This window comes from Phallusia mammillata, chromosome 4, assembly GCF_965637545.1.
Source record: "Phallusia mammillata chromosome 4, kaPhaMamm4.hap1.1, whole genome shotgun sequence".
Taxonomy (NCBI): domain Eukaryota; kingdom Metazoa; phylum Chordata; class Ascidiacea; order Phlebobranchia; family Ascidiidae; genus Phallusia; species Phallusia mammillata.
This window is the reverse complement of record NC_137255.1, coordinates 4,077,217-4,101,462: the sequence shown is the minus strand read 5'-3', so window position 1 is coordinate 4,101,462 and position 24,246 is coordinate 4,077,217. Positions and strand designations below refer to the sequence as shown.

Sequence of the window (24,246 nt, the reverse complement as noted above, 5' to 3'; positions counted from 1 at the left end):
ACCAGTCTTATTTGAAGAGATAATGTGATTATTAAATTGTTTGTGACCGTGGTTTGCAATTGTGTTGCATTGTATTTTATTACCACCATGTAAAGTGATTACTATGATCCCACACTAATGAACTGAACATTTGATCCCAAAACCTTTTCTGTGCAGTTTTTCTGTTCAAGCATTTTGGATGCTTTCTGTTCATGGTAGAGTTATATACAATGTTTTTTTGCAGTATAATTGTTTTCATAGAAATGTATTGTTGCTTAGGTTGGTAGGTATTGGTTGTAAATTTAATGCAGTAACAATGCCGCCTACTGATGATGGTGTTATAAAACACCAAGCTTGGTTGGGTCAACTGCTTAATGAGTAAGTTTTTTGAGTAAATTTATGACAAAACAAAATCAAATTCAAACAACTTGGCTTGAAGCAATTTCAAATTTTTGTGTAGTGACCGTAATGCAGCAGATTCAACTTGTGATTTGGTGCTGGAGTCAGAGGGAAAGCGATTCAAAGTTCACAAAAGTGTGTTGATGCTTGTTTCCAACTATTTCAGAAGAATGTTTACTATTGAGGTATGTTTTGTGTTACTAATTTTAAACATGATCAAAACCATAAGAGGTGTTCTGAAATAATTGTTGTAAATACAGTTATTATGTCTTCTTTGAATGCTCAATATGACATTTTGACAATGATTAAACCAGACCAGTTTATTGCAGTAAAAATAATATTACATGTATATGTATACATACAATCGCAAAAAAGAAACAACTGTTGAAATTGCACAACTAAACAAAACAAAATACTATAAAATGTACAAAGATATTAGCATAATCCCACAAAATGTTTTTACATTACTAGGAGTAACTGTGTTGTGGACATAGTAAAGTATTTGGTTAGCCTGCTTGTATATGTATTGATCACAAATATATGTATTGATCATTATTCTGAAACAAATGCCTGAAAAAACAAGCAGCATATAAAACAAAATGTGGGGTATTGGGCAATTTTTCTATGCTTATTAAACTGTGTGCACTTCTGCTGTTTGTAGCATTTGACATTGACAAATTGGTTGCCCTGTTTTGCAATTAGCATTTGGGCCAGACATTTAACCTAAAACGCTATGCATGTGTTTACTTTGCTACAAATTATTAGAGCACACATTTATATCATTACCAATTACTGCATAAAAAGGGCAATTTTAGTTTTAAATCTAAAACTTCAAATATAATATACATCCAGTGTGCACTAACAGCAGTAAAATAGCCTCCTAATTGTATTTAAATCCTGCGTATTCACAAGCACAAATAAGGTTAATTTAAATTGTACTCTGTCAAATAGAATCAATATTTTCCAGATGAAAGAGAAATATGAAGACATCGTTAAAATGCAAAAGATTTCACATCAGCGACTTGCAAATATCATTCAGTTTATTTATTCTGGTCAAATTGAAATAACAGAAGAAAACATGTTGCATGTTTTGGATGATGCAGAATACACTGAAATGGAAGGTTGGATTGCAAATTTAAAAAAAAATTCCAAGCTGAAAACTAATGCAAACTTATTTGTTGTGCAGTTCTCAAAGCAAAATGTAGTACATTTCTTCACAATGTTGTATCTGCTGACAACTGCTTGAAACTTCGAGCTTATGCTCAGCGATACAACCTGGATGATTTAATTATTAAAACAAATCAAATAATTGTAGAAAATTTGGAAACTGTTGTATTACATGAAGAATTTCTTCAACTTGGTTTTGATGATATGTTTTCTGTTCTTGACTACAGAAACAAAGTAGGTATTTTGGTATGAAAGTATTTCCAATCAATAATTTTGATGTTCAATGTTTGGTAAAGTATGTGTTTTTTTAGGATTTTGCTAATTGTGTGATTGTTCCCTAAGAAGGGATATATTTTGACTGATTTTTTTCTTTTTCTTGGTAAATATTTGTCCTTAGAAGATTCATGTAATTGTGCCATCTGTTTTATTTGACTTAAAAGTGATTGTCCTGTTACCCTCAAATATGTAAAACGATTGTGAATTGTAAAAGTGTCAAGCCATTAAATGATAAGCTGCATACAGTGCACACTGTTTGGACCCATAAGGTCTCAACATTCAATGGCACTTCAGTTTGTTTACAGGGTAAAAACTAAAAACCCATGCCTCACCTATTCTTTGCAATGCCCTGTTACTCCCAGCAAACTGGAGTGCCGTTGGATGGCTACACTAGCCAATGCGGCTGATCTCTTGTCACCAGCTGCACTGTTGAAACCTTATAGGTCAAAATAGTGTGCACTGTCTGCCGGTTGTGAAATGTTTCATAGAAATGGTCACAAAAAGTTTTTTGTGTTTTTTAGGTTTTACGGGGGCAACTATTCAAGTTTAGTTATTATCTACATGTATAAGTTATTAATAACTGTTTAGACCAATTGTTAACCAATATATGTATTTTTTAATGTGATTAAATACAGCGCAGTGAGGAAGCTGCTTTTACTGGAATTATGCAATGGGTTCATTACAACCCTCTTCAACGTAAGGAATTGTTTGTGAAGCTTTTCTCAAAACTTGATCTTTCTTTGGTGTCTGTTGACTTTCTAGAAAAAATGTACAATGAGGTAATCATGCAACATGTACTAAAAAAGACAAAAGTTACAAAGCATTTCTAAGTTTCTAGCTTTAATAACCCATCTTATCATTTAAAATTATTCAGTTTTCAGTGATCATGTTTACATTTTGTGTTGGTTAAAGTTGTATACATTATTGTATGTACAACATTTTTAATTGGTAAGTTGTTGATTTAAATGCAAGTTTAGTGTCCAAAAGCATATACAGCATTGGATGAGGTGGAAGAAGTAAAGAGAGTACCACCAGTTTTTTGTATGGCATGTGTGCTGTATTGTTAATCATGTGCATTTGGAATCTTGTTGTGAATCTAATTTTGAGTAAACCACTTTATTTCAAAAGAAAGGAAAATCCTGTTAACAACAGCACATTTTTGTTATTACACAGAACTTGGTGAAAAACAATCTGGTTTGCTTATCCTTGTTGACTCAAGCATCTCTAAAGATAAACAAAAAACTTGATGGTAAATGTTTGTTTTATGTAAATATTTGTTTTTGTAGCAGTTAATTTTTTTTTTGTTTCTTACAGGTGGAAATAAACCCAAAGTTGTTGTAATTGGTGGTGAAGATACAGGACAAGATTGTGTTGTCTATGATGTCGCAAAACAGGAGAGGCAATTCCCAGTAATATTTTTAACATTTTTATCCTATCTCCTACATTAAACATTGATAATCATGCATTTTGAATTTTGACAGAGTATCTGTATGTATTTATTTGCAAATAAAAAATGTTGATGCCCCTTTTATGTATCTATCAATATGCAATAACGCTTGTACTTCTTCTTGTAGAAAGAAATACATAAAGTTTATAAGGTAGTAGCAGCAAATGAGTGTGATAATGATGTTAAAGTGCTTTTGAACCCTGTTTAATCACATTTTCTTATGGTATTTTTTTATTTTAATAAATAAAAATTGCCAGCGATGTAGAATAAAACGTATTTATTTTAATAAACAGACTTTTATATAAACACGCTTGTTTCTTTCTTGTACATTGAATTTTCACTGATTGTTTTTGTCAAAACATCCGTTTAATAAAATGAATAAGTTTTATTCTACATTGGTGGCAATTTGGTTTTTAAAAAAGCTACTATTTAATTACGTGTCTTGTGTACCCAGTTTTTTTTATTTGTTACAAAAAGTATTTTAGTAAATATAAAAACATAAAAGTGACAAACTGTTTCTTTATGCAGAAACTCCAACAACATCGATGTAAAGCATTATCAGTCAAAATCAGGCATAAGCTTTATGTCATTGGCGGAGCTAAAAGATAAACAGAAATAATCCTTATAGAAGTGGTGAATTACTTGACCTAGATGACCAAATTGGATGGGTTCCAATACCAGACATGATGGAAGCTCGTTGCGATGGTGGGTCTGGAACAATTAAAGGTCAGTTTTTATCAATATATCACAATATTTATCACAGTGTTGTTGCAGCATAAACTCTGAAGGGAGGGTCGCCTTTTTAAAAATTGCTACTGTGGGTTAAAGTGATTGTTTCAATAAAAGTTAACATTCAGTCAAAAGTTACCTGAATGTAGTTGCATTGAATGGCCAAAATTAAAATTTTGGATTTTGTTTTCTTATTTTGTGATGTATGCAGTTTTTTTTTTGTAAGTAATCCATTTACAAAAAGCAATAGTCATTTTGCTATATTAAACAAACAAGTAAGACATGTATAAAACACATTCAACTATAATCAGTGTGGCTGTACTTCTTTCACAAATACACCCATGCTAGCAAGATGTAGATCAGTGGTTGGTAAACATGTCTTTTCGCAGCCCAAAAATTGCCTTTGGTCATACCTGGAGTTTCAAACAAATTTATACTTTTTCAAAGAGCATACACAAGAAAACTAACAATGTTTCTTTCCCTATGTACTCTTAAGTTTAATTTAGCAACTTTTTCACTTCTCTTTGAACATACTGCAAAGTTTATAAAAAAATTATCCGCCAAGTTAAACATAAACAAGTATTACAATCAAGTTGTTTACCATTTAAAGTGCCAATAGTGTTTGGCCTAGCTTTATACACAATAACACTATTTAAGAAACAGGGTTAAACAATTTTTTTTGCTTATTTTTATGTTATTTGAAGGTCACATTTATGTCACTGGAGGCTTCAATGGCAAACCACTGTCAAGCTGTGAAAAGTTTGACATCCACAGCAAAAAATGGTCAACCATAAGTCACATGTTGTGTGCAAGATATAGCCATTCAACAGTTGTTTACAATGGTAATAACAACTGTTCATAAGTTTCTACATTGAACGTTCATAAATTAAACACATACTTTCCTGATTTTTGCCTAATGATTAAAGTTACCTCTTCACATTCAAGCAACAACTAAACAGAATCGGGTTTTGTCATGTAAAGGTTTATTCTAAACCTTTACCTTATTTCAGATTCACTTTATTGCATCGGAGGCTGGGATGGCCACAATGCATTTAATTCATGCGAGTTTCATAATGTTGCCAGTGGTGTATGGAATTGGATTGCTCCTCTCAACCAAGCTAGAAGCAATTTTGCAAGTGTTGTATTGAATGAGAAAATATATGCAATAGGTATTGTTTTGTTTTCTGAGAATATGTTATTAAAAAAGGGGTTTCACCATAGAAAGACAACAAATATGTTGTCGTTAATTTCATTGTCTTTAATCAAAAACTTATTGTTTTGAACCTTTTTTTTAGTATTTGCACACATGAGCATCCGAAATAATGATCAGAATTTTTGAAATAAACAATTTCCAAAAATATCATACAAACTGTCTGAATATTTTCCAAACAATTGTGTTTGCCCCTGACAGGAGGAATTGGTGGTGGTCAACGGTTAAAAACAGTTGAACAATTTGATCCAAAGGTTAATAAATGGACAATGGTTGCATCGCTTCATGTTGTACGTTCCAGTTTATCTGCTTGTGTGATTGGAAACAAAATCTATGCTATGGGCGGGTAAAGCAATTTTTGTTTAATTTATAATTATGATTATGTACACTATACATAAATTGTAAGTTATGAAAGAGACAAATTGACGCCTTTTACAATATTTCATAATATAGTAATTTGCAAGGTGATGTTAGGTTAAATATTGGTTTGCAAATAACAAATTCGGATGTTTGGTAAAAAATCATGTCAATACCAGAAACAAAAGCAGCTGGTTTGTCTTGAAGTTATTGTATATTTTTGCAGATGGGATGGCTGTAACAAGTGGAGATCGGTTGAAGTGTATGACCCAACTTTGAATGTTTGGACATTTGCATGTGACACTCAGAAACCAGTTTATACTGCATCTGTTGTTGTAATTTAAAGGTTTCCCAAAGGGTCTAAAATAGTGGTGTGCAACCTGTGATCCATTGAATAAATGTAGTGCGGTCTGTGAGGGCATATGGATTTTTAATGAATTGTGGCCCGCCAAACTATTGCGGTGCAGTGCAGATCTTTTTATAATTATTTTTAAGCGATTTAATGCTTTGGAGGCTATTTTCTGCAACCAGGTCGGGTCGTTTTTTTTAAAACTAGGTCAGGGCTATATATTTTAACATTGGCTTAAGTTATGCATGAATTCACATCCTGTGTCTTTTATTTGAATAAAATACCTAATTAACTAGCTAGTTCCTGGATAACTGATGCCCAACAGCCTTAAAAAGTCCTGTTTAAGCCATGATCTACTATTGCCCATTATGTATGTGTGTTTTTATTATATGCTTGTCAATCAAACTTTAGAGCTGAAATAGGCTACTCTAAAACAAATCGGGTCCAGGCTGGGTTTCAGGCTTGTCTTTGGGTTAGAACCCGAATTTGGGTCGGCTTACAACTCTGAAAGCAAAGACAGCTTGTGTTATATAAGAGTGTGGCCCGCAGTCTAATCATGTTACTTTTACTTTGCCCATCTGTAATAAAGGTTGCAATTCCTGGTCCAAAATCATAATATGTGTGAAAACATTAAGTTTTTGTGCCAGCTTTGTTTGATTTTTCCATTTCTGTTGATGTTAGTCCATGTAATTCGTGTGACCACTTTCAGCTATTAGTCTTAATTTTGTATTGTTGCTTTTAAAGTTAAATTATTTTCGTGTTTTTGTGTACACTTTTACAACATGATGCTTATTTAGTTATTAGTTATAATTGTCATGAAGCTAAGGCTATGTTTTAAATTTACAAATGTTTTTTTTTTGTCACTAGAAATGGCCCATGCAATGTTCGTTTTGTACTGTTGTGCTATATAATCAGTTATCTGGTGTGTGTGAAACTTTGTGAGTGTGTGAAAACCACTGAACAACCGTTTCGTCCACCAGGTTGCGTATTTAAATATTAAGGCGCGTTTTTTGTGAGACTTACAAGGCATTTTTTTGGTTCGTTTGACATGATCATATCAAGCTAAAACTGTTAAAAAAATAAAATTATAACACTGTTATTTTATGTCAATAGCACTAGAAATTAGTCACATCTGCCTATGGCCGCCGGCACGTAGGGGCAAGAGGAGACACTTGCCCTCCGTGGAAATTCAATGTACTTCAAAATTAACATATTTTGTCGAAAAACATGATAAATAAAAAGGAACGTGCGTGAAGAAGAGAAAGTCTGCAAACGTCAAACAAGAATGTTCAGCGATGTTTGCCTTATTGCGTTGGCTTATGTGGTTTCAAACAGACAAAGTGTTACACGTATAACGAGTTTTTTGTAAATCCTAGAGTGTTTCAGATTAAAGGCAATGTAATTGTTCTGTTGGTTATTTGTTCCTCCATATGTACATGATTACTTGGCATTGTAATCCATTCACGTAAGCATGTATGTGTCAAAACTTACCCTCTTGCCACGGGCGCACATCCTAAAATTTTGGTTGGGGGGGGGGGGGTCTTGCCACATTAATTTGATAGAATGTACTCAAATGTGCGCGAAACTGATTTTAATGGCCTTGTTTTTTAGTACGCCAACCCATTTTTTAAACTGTGTTGGCGTAATGTGACGTCATTACGATTTTAACAATTGTTATAACGACATCAAATTCTACAAAAAAATTTCCCCGCAATATTTTGCAACAGAATTGCCCCCCTGCGTTCTGCTAATTTTTTTGCCGGTGTCCCGGCGCCATGCATCTGCAGTCTGCGCTCTCTCTGTTTACAGTAGTGTTGTAAATTGTGGCGTATCTTTGCAAAAAAACTGGTACTTGTGACTTTTCTTCCAATAAATTAAAGAAATTAAATTTTTTGTTTACATTTTTATTGAATTTAGATTGTTACAAACGATTCACAGATTTTGAAAATGATTTCTGTGGCAAAACTTTTGTTTGCTTTGCGGGAGTTTCCCTTGGACAAGAGAAAGTGTCAAAGTGACTGCGAAATAGTTCCGCAAAATAGGTGAGGTGAAACTTTATGATCTTCAACTGTTTGCATCTTTTTACTACAAGTGTAACCTTATTTAAAATAGAACAAAGTAACCAGCGGTTGTAAAATGTGACTCTATTTTTGCTAAAATATTCGAGCCTAAAATTACGTCTTACAAATGACCACGTTGGTCTACTTACCCAATTATATACAAATACTAGTTGTTTTTGTACCAAAAATTGCAAAACAGTGTCAGGAGCCAAATATGTATGAAACAAATATTTACAAATTTTGTTGAATGTTGCATGGATCAATCATATTTTTGTTGTAGTACTTTTCAGAAACTTGAAATGTTTTAGGTTTTGTGTTGGGTTCTACAGCAACCATGGCACCTATTGTTGATGGTGTTATGAGACATCAAGCTTGGTTGGGTCAACTACTAAATGAGTATGTTTTGTTTTATTTGATTTCATGACAAAGTAAAGTGAAATTTTAATACTGTACAACAAATTTCTTATTCATAGTTGGAAACCTTGATGTGGATATTTAGGTTACCATATTTTACGGACCATAAGGTGCAACTTAAATCCTTTTTTTTCCTCATAAATTGATCCTGCGCCTTATAAGCCGGTGCGCCTAATGTATGGACCAAGTAGTGCTTAATTGCTTTGTTTAATGAGTGTTATACGGTAACCCATACTCCTTAAAATACGTTGCGTTCTATAGCCCGATGCACCTTATGTATGAACAAAAAACTAATCGAAGCAATTTATTGACAGTGCGCCTTATAATCGGGTGCACTTTATGGTCCGTAAAATACTGTACTTGTCATGATGAATTTAGCTCAAAATATTCCCATGTTTTATTTTACACGAAGAGGATATTATTAAAATAAACATATTTCAGGTGGATAAATACACCACATGGTAACCATTAGCAGCAGCATGTTTATGTGTTATTTGTAAATGCCAGATCAAAAGTAAGAAATGTTTGGTTTATGAATCGTGGTTATTTTTTTACATGACCGCTGTTTTCCACAACAAATAAAAAATCTTGTTTATGTAGTGACCGAAATGCAGCAGATTCCACTTGTGATTTGGTGCTGGAGTCAGAGGGAAAGCAATTTAAAGTTCATAAAAGTGTGTTGATGCTTGTTTCCAACTATTTCAGAAGAATGTTTACCATTGAGGTGGTGTTACTGTTGCAAATTTGGTTACCCTGAAAGATAAATTTTTGTAGTTAACCAAACCCTTGCATTTATCGATGTGCTCTTTAGTAGCGAACGGCACTGTATAATGTTTATGGCTCATGAAATACGATGTCCTACACCTGTTCCTCATCTTACAAACTTAAAACCATAAAAAATGGTAGCAAAATATTTGTTTAATAGATGAAAGAGAAATATGAAACCATTGTTAAAATGCAAAAGGTTCCACATCAGCGACTCAAAAAGCTTATCGAGTTCATTTATTCTGGTGAAATAGAAATAAATGAGGAAAACATGTTGGATGTTTTGGATGATGCAGAATACACTGAAATTGAAGGTTTCATTAAATGCTTGACCTTAACTAATAGACGAAACTAAAATGTATTTTGTTTGAAGTTCTCAAAGCAAAATGCAGTCAGTTTCTTCTTAATGTTGTATCTGCTGACAACTGCTTGAAACTTCGAGCTTATGCTCAGCAATACAACCTTGCTGATTTAGTTCACAGAATAAACCAGTCAATTTCCGAAAGTTTTGACGATGTTGTACAACATGAAGATTTTAAGCAACTTGATGCTGATGATGTGTCTGTAATTTTAGAAAACAGAAATAAAGTAAGTATCTATTACCGTGAATTTTTTTTTTACACTTACTTATTGCTAAAAACTGCCTAAAAATCATTCATGATGAAACTACATCTCTTACCTAAAGAAGCATTAGTTTTAAAACAGATTTTTTTTCTTTCTTTTCATAGTGTGTTCTTTATCTGTTTTGTTTGTTAAAAGGCTACTGACAATAAATTTAACAGCTGGGTTGTTTTGTGTTTAAATACAGATTCATGAGGAAGCTGTTTTTACTGGAATTATTCAATGGGTCAAGCATAACCCTGCGCAGCGTGATAAATTGTTTGTGAAACTATTTTCACAACTTGATCTGTCATTAATGTCTGTGGACTTTTTGGATAAAGTTTATGAACAGGTGATTGCACAACTTCCAGTAAATTTACTCAGTCTAATTGCTGGTGATAGTCAAAACTTATTTGTATTTATAAATATCAATACAAATGCACTTTTGAAATATACTCAAAGTGATATTTTCTTGTCACACAATGTGTTTGCCATTGTTTGTTTTTGTTTTTTTTACTCCAAGCTTAAAATTTAGAGACAAATTAAGTTTGCGACAATGGTTTATTATTGGCTAGGGGAATTTTTAGTCCTATTTTTATGGGTTGGTATTTGTGCACTCGTAACACCTAGTCTATTTTACAACTACAAATTATAACATATCACTTTACCAACTGATTTTAACACAAGTGAACTGTTTCTTTAAAAATGTGGCCTGTTGAGTTATCAGTGTTCAGTACTGTTGTAACAGTAGTTTTTAACCAAATGCTTTTTACTCCACAGGAGTTAGTGAGAAACAACATGGTTTGCTTAGATCTGTTTGCCCAAGCTGCACTGAAAATGAATAAAAAACAAGCTGGTATTTGTTATTTGCTTTTGTATTGGTGATATACATGTTAAGTGTACATTTCTGTAAGGTGAAAACCAATCCAAAGAAATTCTTCTTGTTGGTGGACAAAATACAGAACGGGATTGTGTTGTTTATGATGTCACTACCAAACAAGCAAGGCAATTTCCAGTAAGATTGTTTTACATATATTTTTTCATCTATTTAAATATATGTGCGAATGAAACCAAAACCATTTTGTAACGTTGCTGTTCTAGTTTACTGTAAAAAAATCCACTTACCCAAGCATCCATCAATAATTTTATCTTTTTTCTTTGCTTTTAATGGGGGTTTATTTCTCCTGTTTTGTCAAAAAAAGAGTGTTTTAAACATTTGAAATTTATATTTGTGATAGATCTTTAACCAACTATGTAAAGTGGGTCACTGTAAGCTTTGACTTCAGTTCACCTAGCCTTAGGCCCCAGTGTTTGTTCCTTTTTTATTTTTGTTGTTCAATATTTTAGGTCCACAAGATAGGGACCCAATGAAATGTAGGTGCTAAATATAAATCCATTATAAATATAGTAATTGGTATATGTGATACATTTTAAATATGATGTGTATAGGAAAACCACTATTCTAGTTTTTTTCTAAACATAAAATTACAACACTCACTTGATTCTATTACCAATTTTCAGGTACATATGTTTTAGTATACATTGCTTTCTGCTTGCAGAAACAATAATGTTGTTGGAAGACGTGTAACATCGGGGACCTACTTACAAACTAAATCAACAATATAAATCTGATGTAAACATAAAAACTGGTGTATGTGGTTAATCTTTAAATTGGACATGCAATTGCAAACATGTATTAAATGCACCTTTAGAGGTTTTCAAATTTAGCCTAATAACGAATCCCTATCGATATTGATTTATCCTATTTTTATTTATACTGTTTGTTGCTTTGTTTGAAAAGGTTATAGCTGTTGTCTTTTCTAAGAAAAAATTTAGGGATCCAATTGAATGCTGGTTAAATAGACACATTTATTGCATTTGTTGTGCATGGTGTAAAATATCAAAACACTAGTTTTACAGCACTGTACGTATACTGCATAAAGAAAAAACACCCTCCCTGTGATATATAAAGTTTGTTTGTTCATTATTTGTTTACTTTGTATAATAGTACAATGCGAAAAACTGATTAAACCCTTTGCTCAAGACTAATATCTTTGATTCACTTGTAATGAGAATTTTTTATGGATTTTGTAGTCTTGTTGCTACAGTTGGTTTTTGTGGGTACAGTGACAAAAAAATGGCTAAATGTTTGTTTAAACAGAAACTAAAGCAAAAACGATGTGACGCATCCTCTGTCAAAGTCAAAGGTAAAGTGTATGTTATTGGAGGGGCTAAAGATATACCTGGTACAAATCCTTACCAAAGTGGTGAAATGCTGCACTTGAATGAACAGACAAGATGGGTTGCAATACCAGATATGTTTGAAGCTCGTTGTAATTGTGCAGCAGGTTGTGTTAAAGGTAGGTTTTCTCCATGTAAGTGACTAAGTGTCATTAATTGCATTTACACATTCAGCTGAACAAAGATTTGCAACTATGAAAAAGAATGATGGTATGTCCAACCACAGATATAAATAGTCCAGTATAGCTTATGGAATTCAAATTTGGGGTTGACAAGTTTTTAAAGTTAAGACTTTTAACATAAAAATGTCAAGACTGATGCGAAGCATGAACTTTAACAAAATAAAATCTCTGATTATGGAAGTAGAAGTGGACATCATGAAACATAAGTTACACACCTTTTTAACATCCTTAGAAACCATCAAGTTCTTACAATTTTTGTTAAAACAGTAGTTTCAATCATAATACCACAATACACCAGTAAGAATAGTTCCAAGTGTGCTTTGAAGCATTCTTTCTTAAGAGTATAACTCATTAAGTGATTTTTTTAACCTGTAGTAATAACCCTCAAAAGGAGTATTTTGACATTTTTGGTGTAATTAACTATCATTTTTTTTAGTTCCTAGATATCATTCTAATGTGTTTTGTATTTTAGTTTTTTGGGAAGAGGGTAAATGAAATTTTGTTGTTCTCAGGGGTAACAATAATAAAAGGATAAGAACCAATGATTGCAATGCACTAGTTTGGCAAACTGAATACTTAAACACATTTTGTTTATTATGTTGCTACAGATCACATCTATGTCACTGGAGGTTATAATGGTAAAACTTTGTCAAGTTGTGAAAAGTTTGACATCCACAATAAAAGGTGGTCAAGAATACAAGACATGTTACATGCGAGAGGCAGCCATGGGATTGCTGTTTATGCAGGTAAGTTTGGTAAGAATTCCAAGACACCAGTACTTAATTGCTTAATCACCCTCAAGCAGTAAATTTCGCATGATGGGTAAGAAGAAAAATACTCAGAATTACTCTTAATTCCCAAATACGTGTAGAAATCTTAAACAATTGTGCCCTTGACTCTCCACCATGTTACCATGAACCTGACATAACATGTAGATAAGATGGAGTCATAATTGTTTTTGCATTATTTTTTTCTTGTAATATAACCCAGTATTTACCCCGCTAGCCCCCTTTTACCCCAAAGTTTGTCCAACTCGTTTTGCCATCAAATGTTTAATGGATTTTGATGAAACTTACACAGATGGTAGATATAGTTATGTAGATGTGCATCCCACTTTGTTTGTGTTGATAACCCAACTATTTACCCTGCTAGCCCCCTATAATGCTTTTTTTACCCAAAGTTTGTCCGACTCGTTTTTCCGTCAAATTTTTGATGGATTTGGATAAAATTTGCACAGATGGTAGATATAGATTGACAAAGATTAGCTGCGAACAAAAGCCCCAGAAAAACATGAGAAAGCAAAGATAAATTAACGAAATTCCATCCAGCCTGCTTTCTGGTTTGACGTCAACATACTTAAAATGCTGTGATTGTTCTTTTCAAACATGAAAACCTTTTCTTCCTTTGTTTCCAACTTTTAAGTTCCTCTTTCTTTACTGCTTGAGTATAAACATCAGAATGATAAACTTTATCAACTATTTCTGGTAAAAAGGTCAAATCATTTCCAGCATCAAAATCAATCTGTTTTTCTTCGGTCGTGACATCACAACAATCATCTGGAATATGTGCTTGTGATGTAGGGTCTTCAATCTTATGTAAATCTTTACAATCATTTTCAGTGCAAGAAGTCGGCCTATGTTGACCAGACTGATCCAAGACTTTCTTGATTGCCAACTGCTCTTGACAAACATGAGCTTTAACAAAGCGCCCTTCATGTTGAGTTGTAACAACTGTCCCCTCTTGTCCCAAAACTTCAACAAATACAGCTTTAGTACATGCAGTATCCAATTTGACAGAATGTGAACACTCAACCACCGACATGCTACTGTAAGATAGATCAGTTGCTAGTGTCATCTCAATTTCCTCGCATTGGTCAATATCAGCAGAAACATCTATGACATCATCCTTCAAACAACATGGTTCATCATTATGTGGACAAGCATGTGCCAAATGCATAGTCGAATCACAAATCCAACTTCTGGTTGAATTGCTAGATTTATGTTCGTTTCTTAAAAAACTAGAAAAGCCTGTGTAAGCGGTGTATGCTTCATCTACCTTTTCACATTCGAAAGCGGCATCCATATGGGTGAGCAATCTCTCCATCCCATTTTCATGATGCAAAAAATTTGTTCTCAACACAGATACAGCTCTATCTGCCTTAGCATTGCCCTCCAACGATTCAAGCACAACCAGAATTGCCTGCTCCTTCCTTGGAACAGGTGTGACCAACTGCCACATTTCAACTTTATTCCTCCAACTGGAATAAGCGGTGCCATCACCAAATCTTGGAGGCAACTCACAAACCATCACTGAGCCTTGCCAGTAACCATCCTCTGCTACCAATGTTCAAAACTGATTCTTATTGCTTATTCAAATAGAATTAAAACAGAACATTAATAAACATAATTGCAGAATAAACATACAATAGTTGACATATAAACACATTCAGACTAAACATCAAGTCAACTACCACTGCACACACCAACTGCAACTAAACACTAACACAAGGTCAAGAACTTAACTGACACCTTGGCACACTACCACATGGCAAAATCAGTCATGCATCAAACTCAGTGAGGCATAAATAAAATAACAACTTTTAAATTCAGCTGGGGACAAATTTTAATCTAACATATACCATGCCGCCAGTAGAGGGATTCAGCCCGTTCACACCGTTCAAGAGAACCATATCACAAAATTTTATGAGAATATACACCGAATTTTGAGATCCAAGTACTCATATGTTTGTTTGTTTTTCATAATGTGCTATGGTCAAGTTCACTGGTAACTGTTATACATAGTGTTAATTTTTATAATTGTAGCAATTTTTCGCCTTTTTGTGATTGTTTGTCTGAAAATTAAATTGTTGCATCATAAGTATAAGTAAGTCATTAAACAACTGCTTTTTTTTAGTGTGGCAAGTTCTGCTGTATCTATAAAATAATCAGTTTATTTGCCAAAAAATATGACTTTTGTAACTGTACCGGCTGAAAAAAAGACTTTTGTGAAAGAACCGGCTGACCCCATAAAATTGAGAACTTTTAAATGCCACCCTAGTACTGAAAAGTTTGCCCACCCATGGTATAAGGTTACTTGTTTTCAAACAATAAACTTCTTAATTGATCAACTGCACAAGCATGACCTGCATGTCACTAAACTAGATTTCAAACATCATGAAGCGGTAATCTTCAGTTTGGCTACAGCACAGTGAGAAGTTGCTGTCACTGCAGGTCAACTTAATGTGGTTAGGAGTGACCTTATTAGTGTACGTAATATTATTTGATCTTTCTAGCAGAATTTCGAACAATATTTTCAAAAATTTTGAAATCTTGTTAAAGCCAACAGGTGAATGCTCAAATTTCATGTGTGTATGTGTTACCTGTATGTATTACTCATAAATGCAAAACATGATAAAGTGAAAAGACAGTGGACAAAAATGATCACAATATATTAATAACTTTAGGAAAAACAAATTATAGTCATGTAAATATTTTGTGTAAACGTTTATCTTATTCATTTGGTCTGCTCTTTTGCAGATTCACTTTACTGCATCGGAGGCATGAATGATGACGAACAAATATCTTCATGTGAATGTCACAATACAACCACTGGTTCATGGAATAAAATTGCTTCTCTTAATCAGGCCAGAAACCATTTGGCAAGCGTGGTATTAAAGGGAAAAATATATGCAATAGGTAAGTCATTTAGTGGTTTTACAGAAACATGCAGTGACAAAAAATGGATTTACAACTCTCTTTCAAATATTACCATTGCACTTATGTCTTGTTATTTGACAGGGGGTCGTAATGGTGATAAGCGGTTAAAAACAGTTGAAAAATTTGATCCAAAGCTGAATAAGTGGCAATATGTTGCATCTCTCAATGTTGAGCGCTCCGGCTCATCTGCCTGTGTTATTGAAAACAAGATTTTTGTTGTTGGAGGGTAAAGTTGATTTTATAGATCAAGTGTAAATTTTAACACAAGAGACACATAAATATCTGAACAAGTAATAGACGAGAAACAGTTTTGTAGGATCATACTCTTAGTGGTAATTTGTAAAGTAAAGTAAGATTTATGAGTACAAGATAGTACGGTGTGTAGAAATGAACTTGTTTTGTCTTATTGTAGTTGGGATGGCAAAAACAAGTGGAAATCAGTTGAAGTGTATGACCCAACTTTAGATGTTTGGACAATCGCCTTTGAAACTTTAACACCAGCTTTTTCTGCTACTGTTGTTGCAATTTAAACATGTTGTTATATTCTTGACTCGACTCATATCCCAACATTTTGGACAAATTAATAGTAAAAAATCTGAAAGCATTTACATGAAATCAAGTTTCAACTGTAAAATGATAGTCAATGGTGGGGACATATACGAGTTGCTTTTATAGTATTTTTTGCATCAGTTTGGCCCAACACAATGTTAGAAATGTTCTTAGGTGCATCTAGCTTTTATTCTTCAGGTACTACCAGTTTGTAACTGCAATAATGCTAGAAATAACAAAATAGACTTTCCTGCTTACAAATGTGTATGTGGGTTCGAATCCCACTGCAGGCAAGATTTTTCTAGCCTACGCCTTGCCATATGGCAATGCTTGGTGACTGGCTGATTTCATATCACACCTTCAATGGGCCTGGCATATAGTGATTTACCCCTATGCTTGTTGCAATTTTAAGAATATTTAGAAAAGTTTTGTTTATGACTTTTGATGAATCACTGAATACTTTTAACCAACTTTGTATTTAGGTAACGTGATAACAAACTAAATGCAGAATCATTAATGTTTACAGTTAATGTGATTTTTTTTAGTGTAAAATGTTAATTATACCTGTTTGCAGCTTAACTCGACTTACTCGACGTGGTATTTATTATCTTAATGCTAACATAGGGCCATACATTTTGTGTTGACTCTTTCGTCTGTAGATCGTAACATCTTTTTGTTTTACTTTCCAACTTAATTTATTTCCATGGTTTTAGATCTTCTTATCGCTATTTTTGTGTGTGTTTTGCACTTCGTTATATAAGAATTTTGTCCTGCAAGTTCATTTCCTGATGAAGACGTCTTGTATAGGACGTCGAAACGTCGATTATTGATAATAAAACTGCTGGATGAGCAATACTTTGTTATACGTTATGCCTGGCAACAATAGCCTATTTCATGATGCATATTTTTTGACTCGACTGTTTTTGCGAAACGTAGTAGATTTGTGCCTTATGCCTATTTTAATTATTGTGCAATAACTTGGATCAATTTAAACAGCACAAAAATGTGTGTTTATCCACTTGTAATACAAATAAAAAGCTGACTCTCAGTTTTGTGTGGGAATAACAAGTTTCTGATTTAAGTTTTGTTGAAACCAATCAAATTAGCCTGGAAACTGTCGGTAAAATAATCAATAATTACAGTATACTTCAGTATTCAGTATATTGCACTCTAGGCCAGTGCTTCTCAAACTGTGGGTCGCGACTCCAATTGGGGTCGCGTAATATAATTTTGGGGTCGCGAAACATAATGGGTTATTATGTGAGTCGCAATAAATGGTATACGTGCGTATATTTATTGTTGAAACATCATTCCCATGTATTTAAACTGCTCTAAACACATTTTGTAGAACTTAAAAGAGTATTACCACCCTAGTAGCAATATGCACTAGACTTATTTACAAACAATGCGAAAAAGCAGATACCACAAGCGTCACAATATAGATTATGGCGTCAAAAAAACTAAGAATGCCAATCTGAGTATCAAAGTAGAAATGAATTTAAGCTTTTCAGGCGACATAAGACGGTATATATATATAAAATATAAGTCTTTCTTTACATCATACCAATCAAGGGGTCGCGTAGAAATTTCCGCTTTAAAATGGGGTCACAGAACAAAAAAGTTTGAGTAGCCCTGCTTTAGGCAGTTAAGAAAATCCACCACGTCCAAGGTAAAATTCTCACTGTTTACAGCTGATGTCGGGAATAGTGGCGAATCTTTGCCAAAGTTTTGGTAATTGGAAAAAAATATTTTTGTTGTTTCGAATTATCTTTCAGTGTATTTTTAGGTTTTTACAAACGATTTGAAGGTTTTAATATAGTTTCTATGGCAAACCTATTGTTTGCTACATGGGGGTTTCCGTATGAGATGAGAAAGTAACTGCAAAATAGTTCCTCATAAACGTGAGGTGTATGTTTATGAGCTGTACTGCATCTTAACTAAGCGGAAAACTACTGTTCTTGTCTGTTTGACGTCCTAAAACCATAATTGCACCTGGCCCTGTGCATGGATTGGAATGATTAGGATATTTTTAATTACAAACATTATTTTTAAAATTGTAATTATTTTGGTGTCTACAGCATTGATAAAATATATGATTTTGAACTGTACATTGAATTGGTTAATACTCTGATTTAGAATTGTAATGTGTATTACTGAAACCTTTATCTTTTCCATTTAGTTCAACTTCATACATTAACCATGGCACCTACTGATTATAGTGTTATGAGACATCAAGCTTGGTTGGCCAACTACTTAATAAGTAAGTTTTTGATGTAAATTTGTACAGAACTAACTGTATTACAAATGTCCTGTTCATTGTACAGAATTTAAGGTGTGCATAATTTGCATCATTTTTAGGGATTCTTTTCCTGAAGAGTTTAGACAAATATATGAACAATTTTACATATTTCCTTGTTGGATTTTGCACCAAGAACTTGTTTCATATAATTGAGAATATAAATCTAATCTCCAGTGCCATGCTTAGGTGCCATTTGAAAATCCTTGGTACAAAAAGAATACATGTTTGGGTTTTTTGAACTGGTTGATAAATTTTTAATGTTATTTTTTACCACTAATAAACAATTATCATGTTTATGTAGTGACCGAAATGCAGCAGATTCCACTTGCAATTTGGTTCTCGAGTCAGAAGGAAAGCAATTTATAGTTCATAAAAGTGTTGTTATGCTTGTTTCTAACTATTTCAGAAGAATGTTTACTATTGAGGTGCAGTAACGGTTACAAAACTTTTGTCTTAACTTTGCAATTAACAAATCTCTTACATTGCTTTGTATTTGCCAACTCGGCGTGCAAAATGGTAATTGCTCTGAATCTCATTAAATACAATGCTATATACAGGTACTAGCTTACAAAATGTCCTATCAAAATTGAAACAAACTATTTGTCTTGCAGATGAAAGAAAAATATGGAGGCATTGTTAAGATGCTACAGATTCCACATCAGCGACTTGCAAATCTTATTCAATTCATTTATTCCGGTGAAATTGAAATAACAGAAGAAAATATGTTGGATGTTTTGGATGATGCAGAATACACTGAAATTGAAGGTTTTCTAAAATGCAAGACCTGAACCAATGGACAAAACTAAAATGTATTTTGTTTCAAGTTAATTATATTTGTTTAAAGTTCTCAAAGCAAAATGCAGTCAATTTCTTTTTAATGTTGTATCTGCTGACAACTGCTTGAAACTCCGAGCTTATGCTCAGCAATACAACCTGGATGATTTAGTTGACAAAATAAACCAAACAGTTATGGAAAACTTTGAAGCTGTGATACAACAAGAAGATTTTAAGCAACTTGATTTAGACAATGTATCTTCTATTCTTGAAAACAGAAACAACGTATGTATGATTTATGTTTTATATTTCTTTGTTTGCTTTGCCACTAGTTTTGTATCTACGAATTCTGTTTTGTGCCTGACACATACCGTTTTCAATATGACAATATGACTAACAAGGTAAGCCAATGTATCCCAGAAATGGTTAACTTTGAGTTTTTTTAATAATTTACCCATCTGCCGTAATGGGATACATCTTCTCATAGAAGCTTCAGATTTAAAACAGATTTTTAAATAAATAGCATAATTTTAGAATAATAAAAATAATTGTGCCTCTAGCTTTCCCATTTTAAATTTTCGAAGAAGTTGGGTATATTTTGTAATTTCTTCAACTCTTTTCAGCATTGAATAAATTAGAGCAATGTATTTTTGTAACAATTGTATATTAGTTATATCTAATAGTATATGTATTTCGTAAATCAATAAAAGTAATACTGTACAAGTATATTAAGTTGATTTGTGTTTATTTCACAAAAAAACTACACAATTGGTTAACTACACTTAATTTTCGATATGTGTGTGGAAAGGCTTTTGAAATGCAGGACTGAAAATTTAGCAAATTTTCTGTGTTTACGTATAGACTTGTGAGGAAGCTGTTTTTAGTGGGATTGTGCAATGGGTCAATCATAATCTTCTTCAACGTGAGAAATTATTTCCGGACCTTTTTTCTCTACTTGACCTTTCATTAATGTCAGTTGACTTTATGGATCATATACACAAAACGGTATGTCTAATAAGAGTGAATAATTTTGTAATCACATTGGTGGCCTGTGGACAAATCCATTTAGATTTGCTTTTATTGTTGTTGGCACACATTTAGATTCACTTCTAAATTAGGACAACAAATTTTCAAATTTCATGTAACATAAAAGTTCTTTGATACTCTTGCTGTAAATTTTTGGGGTTTATTACAACATTTGAAAAAGATTGCAAGGCTTTGGTGTAAAAAAAATTGTGTACTGAAGACAGCTATGTTTGATTGAATAAACGATCATGTGTATTAGATATAGAGAAATCACCCATTGTGACTAAAATTACTTCCTACTTCAACCTGAAAAACAATGTTTAATATTAACATGATACTAGTTGCGTGTGGCGTTCTACAGGCACCAGCTTAAAGATTAGAGGCCTAATAAATCATTATCGCTCAGTGTTTTCATTGGGTTTGAACTTATTTGTGTTTAGTTCTTTTTTTACTTTTTGCTTGGTACTGCGTGCATTTAGTGTTATTTACCCTGATGAAAGCGACCTGCATAGAGTGTTAAAACGTATGTACAAAAATGCAATGGCCAGAAGATCTCTGTAAGTGTGTTATTATGCCTGGCAGTAACAGCTCATATACGATAGTAGTTGCTTGTCACTGAGTGTTTTTTTTACTGCACAGAATCTGGTGAAAAACAATTTGGTTTGCTTAAACCTGTTGACTAAAGCTGCACTAAAGATGAGCAAAGAACTTAATGGTAATTCTTTTTTGTTTTCATTGAATGTTTTTAAAATACTAATAATCCACACTTTTGTTCGTGTAGTTATTAACCAATCTGAAGATTTTATTAAGATTACTCAAAAACATTCAAAACAAAGTTGTGTTGATTATGATGTCACTGCAAAGTCATCTATGCAGGTTCCAAGATTTTTTTAAGAATGTGGTAAATCACATTTCCACTTTTGATATACGCCTGTTGTAACTGCTCTATTAATAAAAATGCACTAAAAACGAAACTGCTGAAAATGAAAACATGTTGGACACATTTATGCATCTGTCTTATGTGTGGGTATTTTTTATTCTTTCATATGTGAATAGACTGTCTTCATATAAAAATCCTGAAGAAATGAGATTTAAATCATAAATCTTTCAGTAAAAAACAACATTCGGTGTAAAAAAATATTGCTTAATAACTGTTAAATAGTTGGTCTATAGTGAAAAAAAATGGCTGAAGTGCTTGACCTTTTAGTTACATTGGCATACTTGGCTAAGTTACATTTTATATGTATGCATCCCTGTAGAAAAAAAAATCAATTGTTGAATTTATAGTCTTTTAGGTAATTTTGACTGACACTGTTACAGAAAAAACAACAACCAGCAACATCATCAGGAAAACCCTCTTTAACCAAACAGTCATACAACAGAGAATCGTTTTGTGCTTGTGGCTCAAGATTAATTTTAGGTATGCTTTTGTTTTAAGGAGTGTTTTTAAACCTAAAAGTTTTTGTTTAAACACAAACAGATACAATTCTACAAATTCTGAAACCACAACAGAGTTGTAGTGGTATTATACTCAAGGTAAAACAACATAATTATGCTATCTTCATATATCCAGGAACATTGGTAACCACAATAACATTGCTGTGCTTTATTCATAAATAGATGCTATAGCGTTGCATGTATGTAATTAAACAATTAAGTATAATAAACATTTTCAATTGTAACTGCATCAGAAAAAACTTTGGGGATAAATTCCGCTAAAGTAGCCACATTGTTTGAAATTATTTACTTCTAGATCTTGCATCTTGGTTATAGAGTCAGATGGTATTTGATCCAAGCCATGTTTTAAAAGAAATACCTCATTCAGTGTTAAAAACAAATGTGTACTCAAACAGTACACTAATAACCTGAACATGCTAAATTGCAAATATAGGAAAGCCATCGTACTAATTTTATAAATTCATAAAATCCTTGTTTTGCAACAGACCCAAATGAGGTACTGGGTGTTCACCGAGATCAAAACAAACAAAAGCCCCAAAATAATTTGCAACTTGAGTCTACGCAACAAAGACAAAATTGCATGTATGTAAAAAATTTGGATGAATACATCAATGGAGAGGACCTGCATGAAGCTTTTAGGCAATATGGAACTATAATAAGCACCAAGGTTGGGTTACCAATTGTTTTACAAGTATATAAGATACATTAGATATGGTAAAGCAGTGTAACTGGCAGTCAAGTCTAACATATTATTTCATTTTATTTTACATATAAATCGGTGTGGTCCAACTGCCTGGGCCACAAAAGTCCAACATTTTAATGACAGCTATAATTTTTGTTTTCAATGCTTTAAAGTGTGAAGACAAAATCTCGTATTGTGACGCATAACAAGACAGGCTTTTGTGTCAATAAAGCAGTCGGCATTTTTGTGCCAGAGTAGAAACTGAACGTTGTCAACAGCTGCAACTTGATATGTAACTTTAAAAGATAAAATATAATTATATATTGATTGAAACTGGTGTATAGTCAATCTTATGTTTGAGCCAGAAAAAAGTTTTACCTGCAAAAGTTTCAGACCTTGCCCTTGGGCCGCAGAGTAAGTTAACGAATTTTATTATTAAGGAACAAAATGAATATTGGACCACACTGGTATAAATTATTGACTGACATAGCATTGTTCAAATGTAGTTTTAAGTTAATAAGTGATGCTTTTGTTTCTCTATTACCATACAAAGTATACTTGCATTATACTTGCAGATTATGTACAAATATGGTGTGTCTCGCGGCTTTGGCTTCGTTGCCTTCAGTACACCTAAGGAAGCTGCATATGCTGTGAAGCAAATGAATGGTCGTATTGTTGGCTCCAAGCCAGTGTATGTTGGCCTTGCCCAAAAAAGACAAGACCTTCAAGCCCATGTAACAGACCTAAACATGCAGACAATGACCACCACTATAAGTGTATGAGAAGTTTGTTTCTATTTTGTGCAACGAAAAAATGTATTAGTTTGAGTTGTTTACTTACGTCAGTTGGTCATTGTGTAAAGGTTTAATGCACTTTTTGATGTGCATTTTCAGGAACAAGAACCACTTACAGCCATCATGTTGGCTTCAGCTCATCCACATGAACAGAAACAAATGCTTGGTAAGTTATGTTGGTTGGGTAAACCAAGTGCTTTAATAAAATGGTGGTAAATTAAACTTATATAAAAGGTATAAATTACTAAAATTGTAGGTGAACGTCTTTATCCTCTCATTGAGGATATCCATCCAGACTTGGCTTCGAAGATCACTGGCATGTTGCTTGTATTTGACAACTCTGAGCTTCTTCACATGCTAGAATCTCACAAATTGCTAATGGATAAGGTTGAAGAGGCAGTTGCTGTTCTACAGGCTCATCAATATAAAGTTGCCCAACAATCACAACAGGCCTAACATACCTAGTTTGTGTAACCAGTTGTGGCTGCTACAACATGTTCCAGTTTTATTTAACTAGAAGAAGAAACAGCTGTATTTGTGTATTTTTTAGATACATTTTAAAAATCAATGTATGAGTTGAGGGTTTTTACTTATATTCCAACTGTAAGATGATATTCTAAAAATATTTTTTCTCTTATTGCAATTGGTGGCATTATTCATTTTATTCATTGTTTACTAAAAAAAAGTTTTTGCTAAAAGTGTAAAAACATTTCAATTTTTTTTACTTCTTCAGCTGCATGTGTCTTCATTTTTTCATTGCACTTTTCTGATAC

At 33.1% G+C, this 24,246-nt stretch overlaps 4 protein-coding genes and 1 pseudogene across 6 annotated transcripts; 4 read left to right on the top strand and 1 right to left on the bottom strand.

Moving 5' to 3' along the window:
* Positions 1-295: 295 nt before the first annotated feature.
* On the top strand, positions 296-7,108 carry LOC145222517 (kelch-like protein 3; annotated as a pseudogene). The gene is made up of 12 exons (XR_013859357.1): positions 296-357; positions 440-563; positions 1,346-1,499; positions 1,565-1,779; positions 2,457-2,600; positions 2,995-3,076; positions 3,154-3,230; positions 3,797-3,994; positions 4,702-4,839; positions 5,008-5,166; positions 5,409-5,553; positions 5,791-7,108. The product of XR_013859357.1 is annotated as a kelch-like protein 3 (transcript).
* Positions 7,109-8,258: 1,150 nt separating this feature from the next.
* On the top strand, positions 8,259-17,162 carry LOC145223316 (kelch-like protein 2). The gene is made up of 12 exons (XM_080089732.1): positions 8,259-8,369; positions 8,988-9,111; positions 9,313-9,466; positions 9,526-9,740; positions 9,961-10,104; positions 10,533-10,608; positions 10,667-10,767; positions 11,914-12,112; positions 12,784-12,921; positions 15,712-15,870; positions 15,973-16,117; positions 16,304-17,162. Exons 1-12 carry the CDS (start codon positions 8,308-8,310, stop codon positions 16,419-16,421), a joined length of 1,635 nt encoding a protein of 544 aa, XP_079945858.1. The 5' UTR covers positions 8,259-8,307; the 3' UTR covers positions 16,422-17,162.
* On the bottom strand, positions 12,792-14,807 carry LOC145223331 (uncharacterized). Its single transcript, XM_080089754.1, has one exon. The coding sequence runs from the start codon at positions 14,480-14,482 to the stop codon at positions 13,532-13,534; it is 951 nt and encodes a 316-aa protein (XP_079945880.1). The 5' UTR covers positions 14,483-14,807; the 3' UTR covers positions 12,792-13,531.
* Positions 17,163-19,047: 1,885 nt separating the features above from the next.
* On the top strand, positions 19,048-22,542 carry LOC145223332 (kelch-like protein 23). 2 transcript variants are annotated; one of them, XM_080089757.1, is made up of 7 exons: positions 19,048-19,164; positions 19,351-19,504; positions 19,584-19,798; positions 20,375-20,518; positions 21,179-21,254; positions 21,860-21,959; positions 22,483-22,542. In XM_080089757.1, exons 1-7 carry the CDS (start codon positions 19,123-19,125, stop codon positions 22,490-22,492), a joined length of 741 nt encoding a protein of 246 aa, XP_079945883.1. In that variant the 5' UTR covers positions 19,048-19,122; the 3' UTR covers positions 22,493-22,542. The 2 variants fall into 2 exon arrangements, with proteins under 2 accessions (XP_079945883.1, XP_079945882.1); XM_080089756.1 differs by lacking the exons at positions 21,860-21,959; positions 22,483-22,542 and adding an exon at positions 21,321-21,649.
* On the top strand, positions 22,229-24,056 carry LOC145223335 (polyadenylate-binding protein 1-like). Its single transcript, XM_080089760.1, has 4 exons — positions 22,229-22,664; positions 23,255-23,455; positions 23,573-23,639; positions 23,730-24,056. Exons 1-4 carry the CDS (start codon positions 22,578-22,580, stop codon positions 23,927-23,929), a joined length of 555 nt encoding a protein of 184 aa, XP_079945886.1. The 5' UTR covers positions 22,229-22,577; the 3' UTR covers positions 23,930-24,056.
* The last annotated feature ends 190 nt before the right edge of the window (positions 24,057-24,246 follow it).

Bases quoted from the DNA above. Each gene is read 5' to 3' on its own strand.
- LOC145223316 (XM_080089732.1), top strand. From the start codon at position 8,308: ATGGCACCTATTGTTGATGGTGTTATGAGACATCAAGCTTGGTTGGGT. The intron at 9,741-9,960 runs GTAAGTATCTAT...GTTTAAATACAG, and splicing joins TTTTAGAAAACAGAAATAAA to ATTCATGAGGAAGCTGTTTT. The intron at 12,113-12,783 runs GTAGGTTTTCTC...ATGTTGCTACAG, and splicing joins TGCAGCAGGTTGTGTTAAAG to ATCACATCTATGTCACTGGA.
- LOC145223331 (XM_080089754.1), bottom strand. From the start codon at position 14,482: ATGGTTTGTGAGTTGCCTCCAAGATTTGGTGATGGCACCGCTTATTCC.
- LOC145223332 (XM_080089756.1), top strand. From the start codon at position 19,123: ATGCTTGTTTCTAACTATTTCAGAAGAATGTTTACTATTGAG. The intron at 19,799-20,374 runs GTATGTATGATT...GTTTACGTATAG, and splicing joins TTCTTGAAAACAGAAACAAC to ACTTGTGAGGAAGCTGTTTT. The intron at 21,255-21,320 runs GTAATTCTTTTT...TTGTTCGTGTAG, and splicing joins GATGAGCAAAGAACTTAATG to TTATTAACCAATCTGAAGAT.
- LOC145223335 (XM_080089760.1), top strand. From the start codon at position 22,578: ATGTATGTAAAAAATTTGGATGAATACATCAATGGAGAGGACCTGCAT. The intron at 22,665-23,254 runs GTTGGGTTACCA...TTATACTTGCAG, and splicing joins GAACTATAATAAGCACCAAG to ATTATGTACAAATATGGTGT. The intron at 23,456-23,572 runs GTATGAGAAGTT...GTGCATTTTCAG, and splicing joins CAATGACCACCACTATAAGT to GAACAAGAACCACTTACAGC.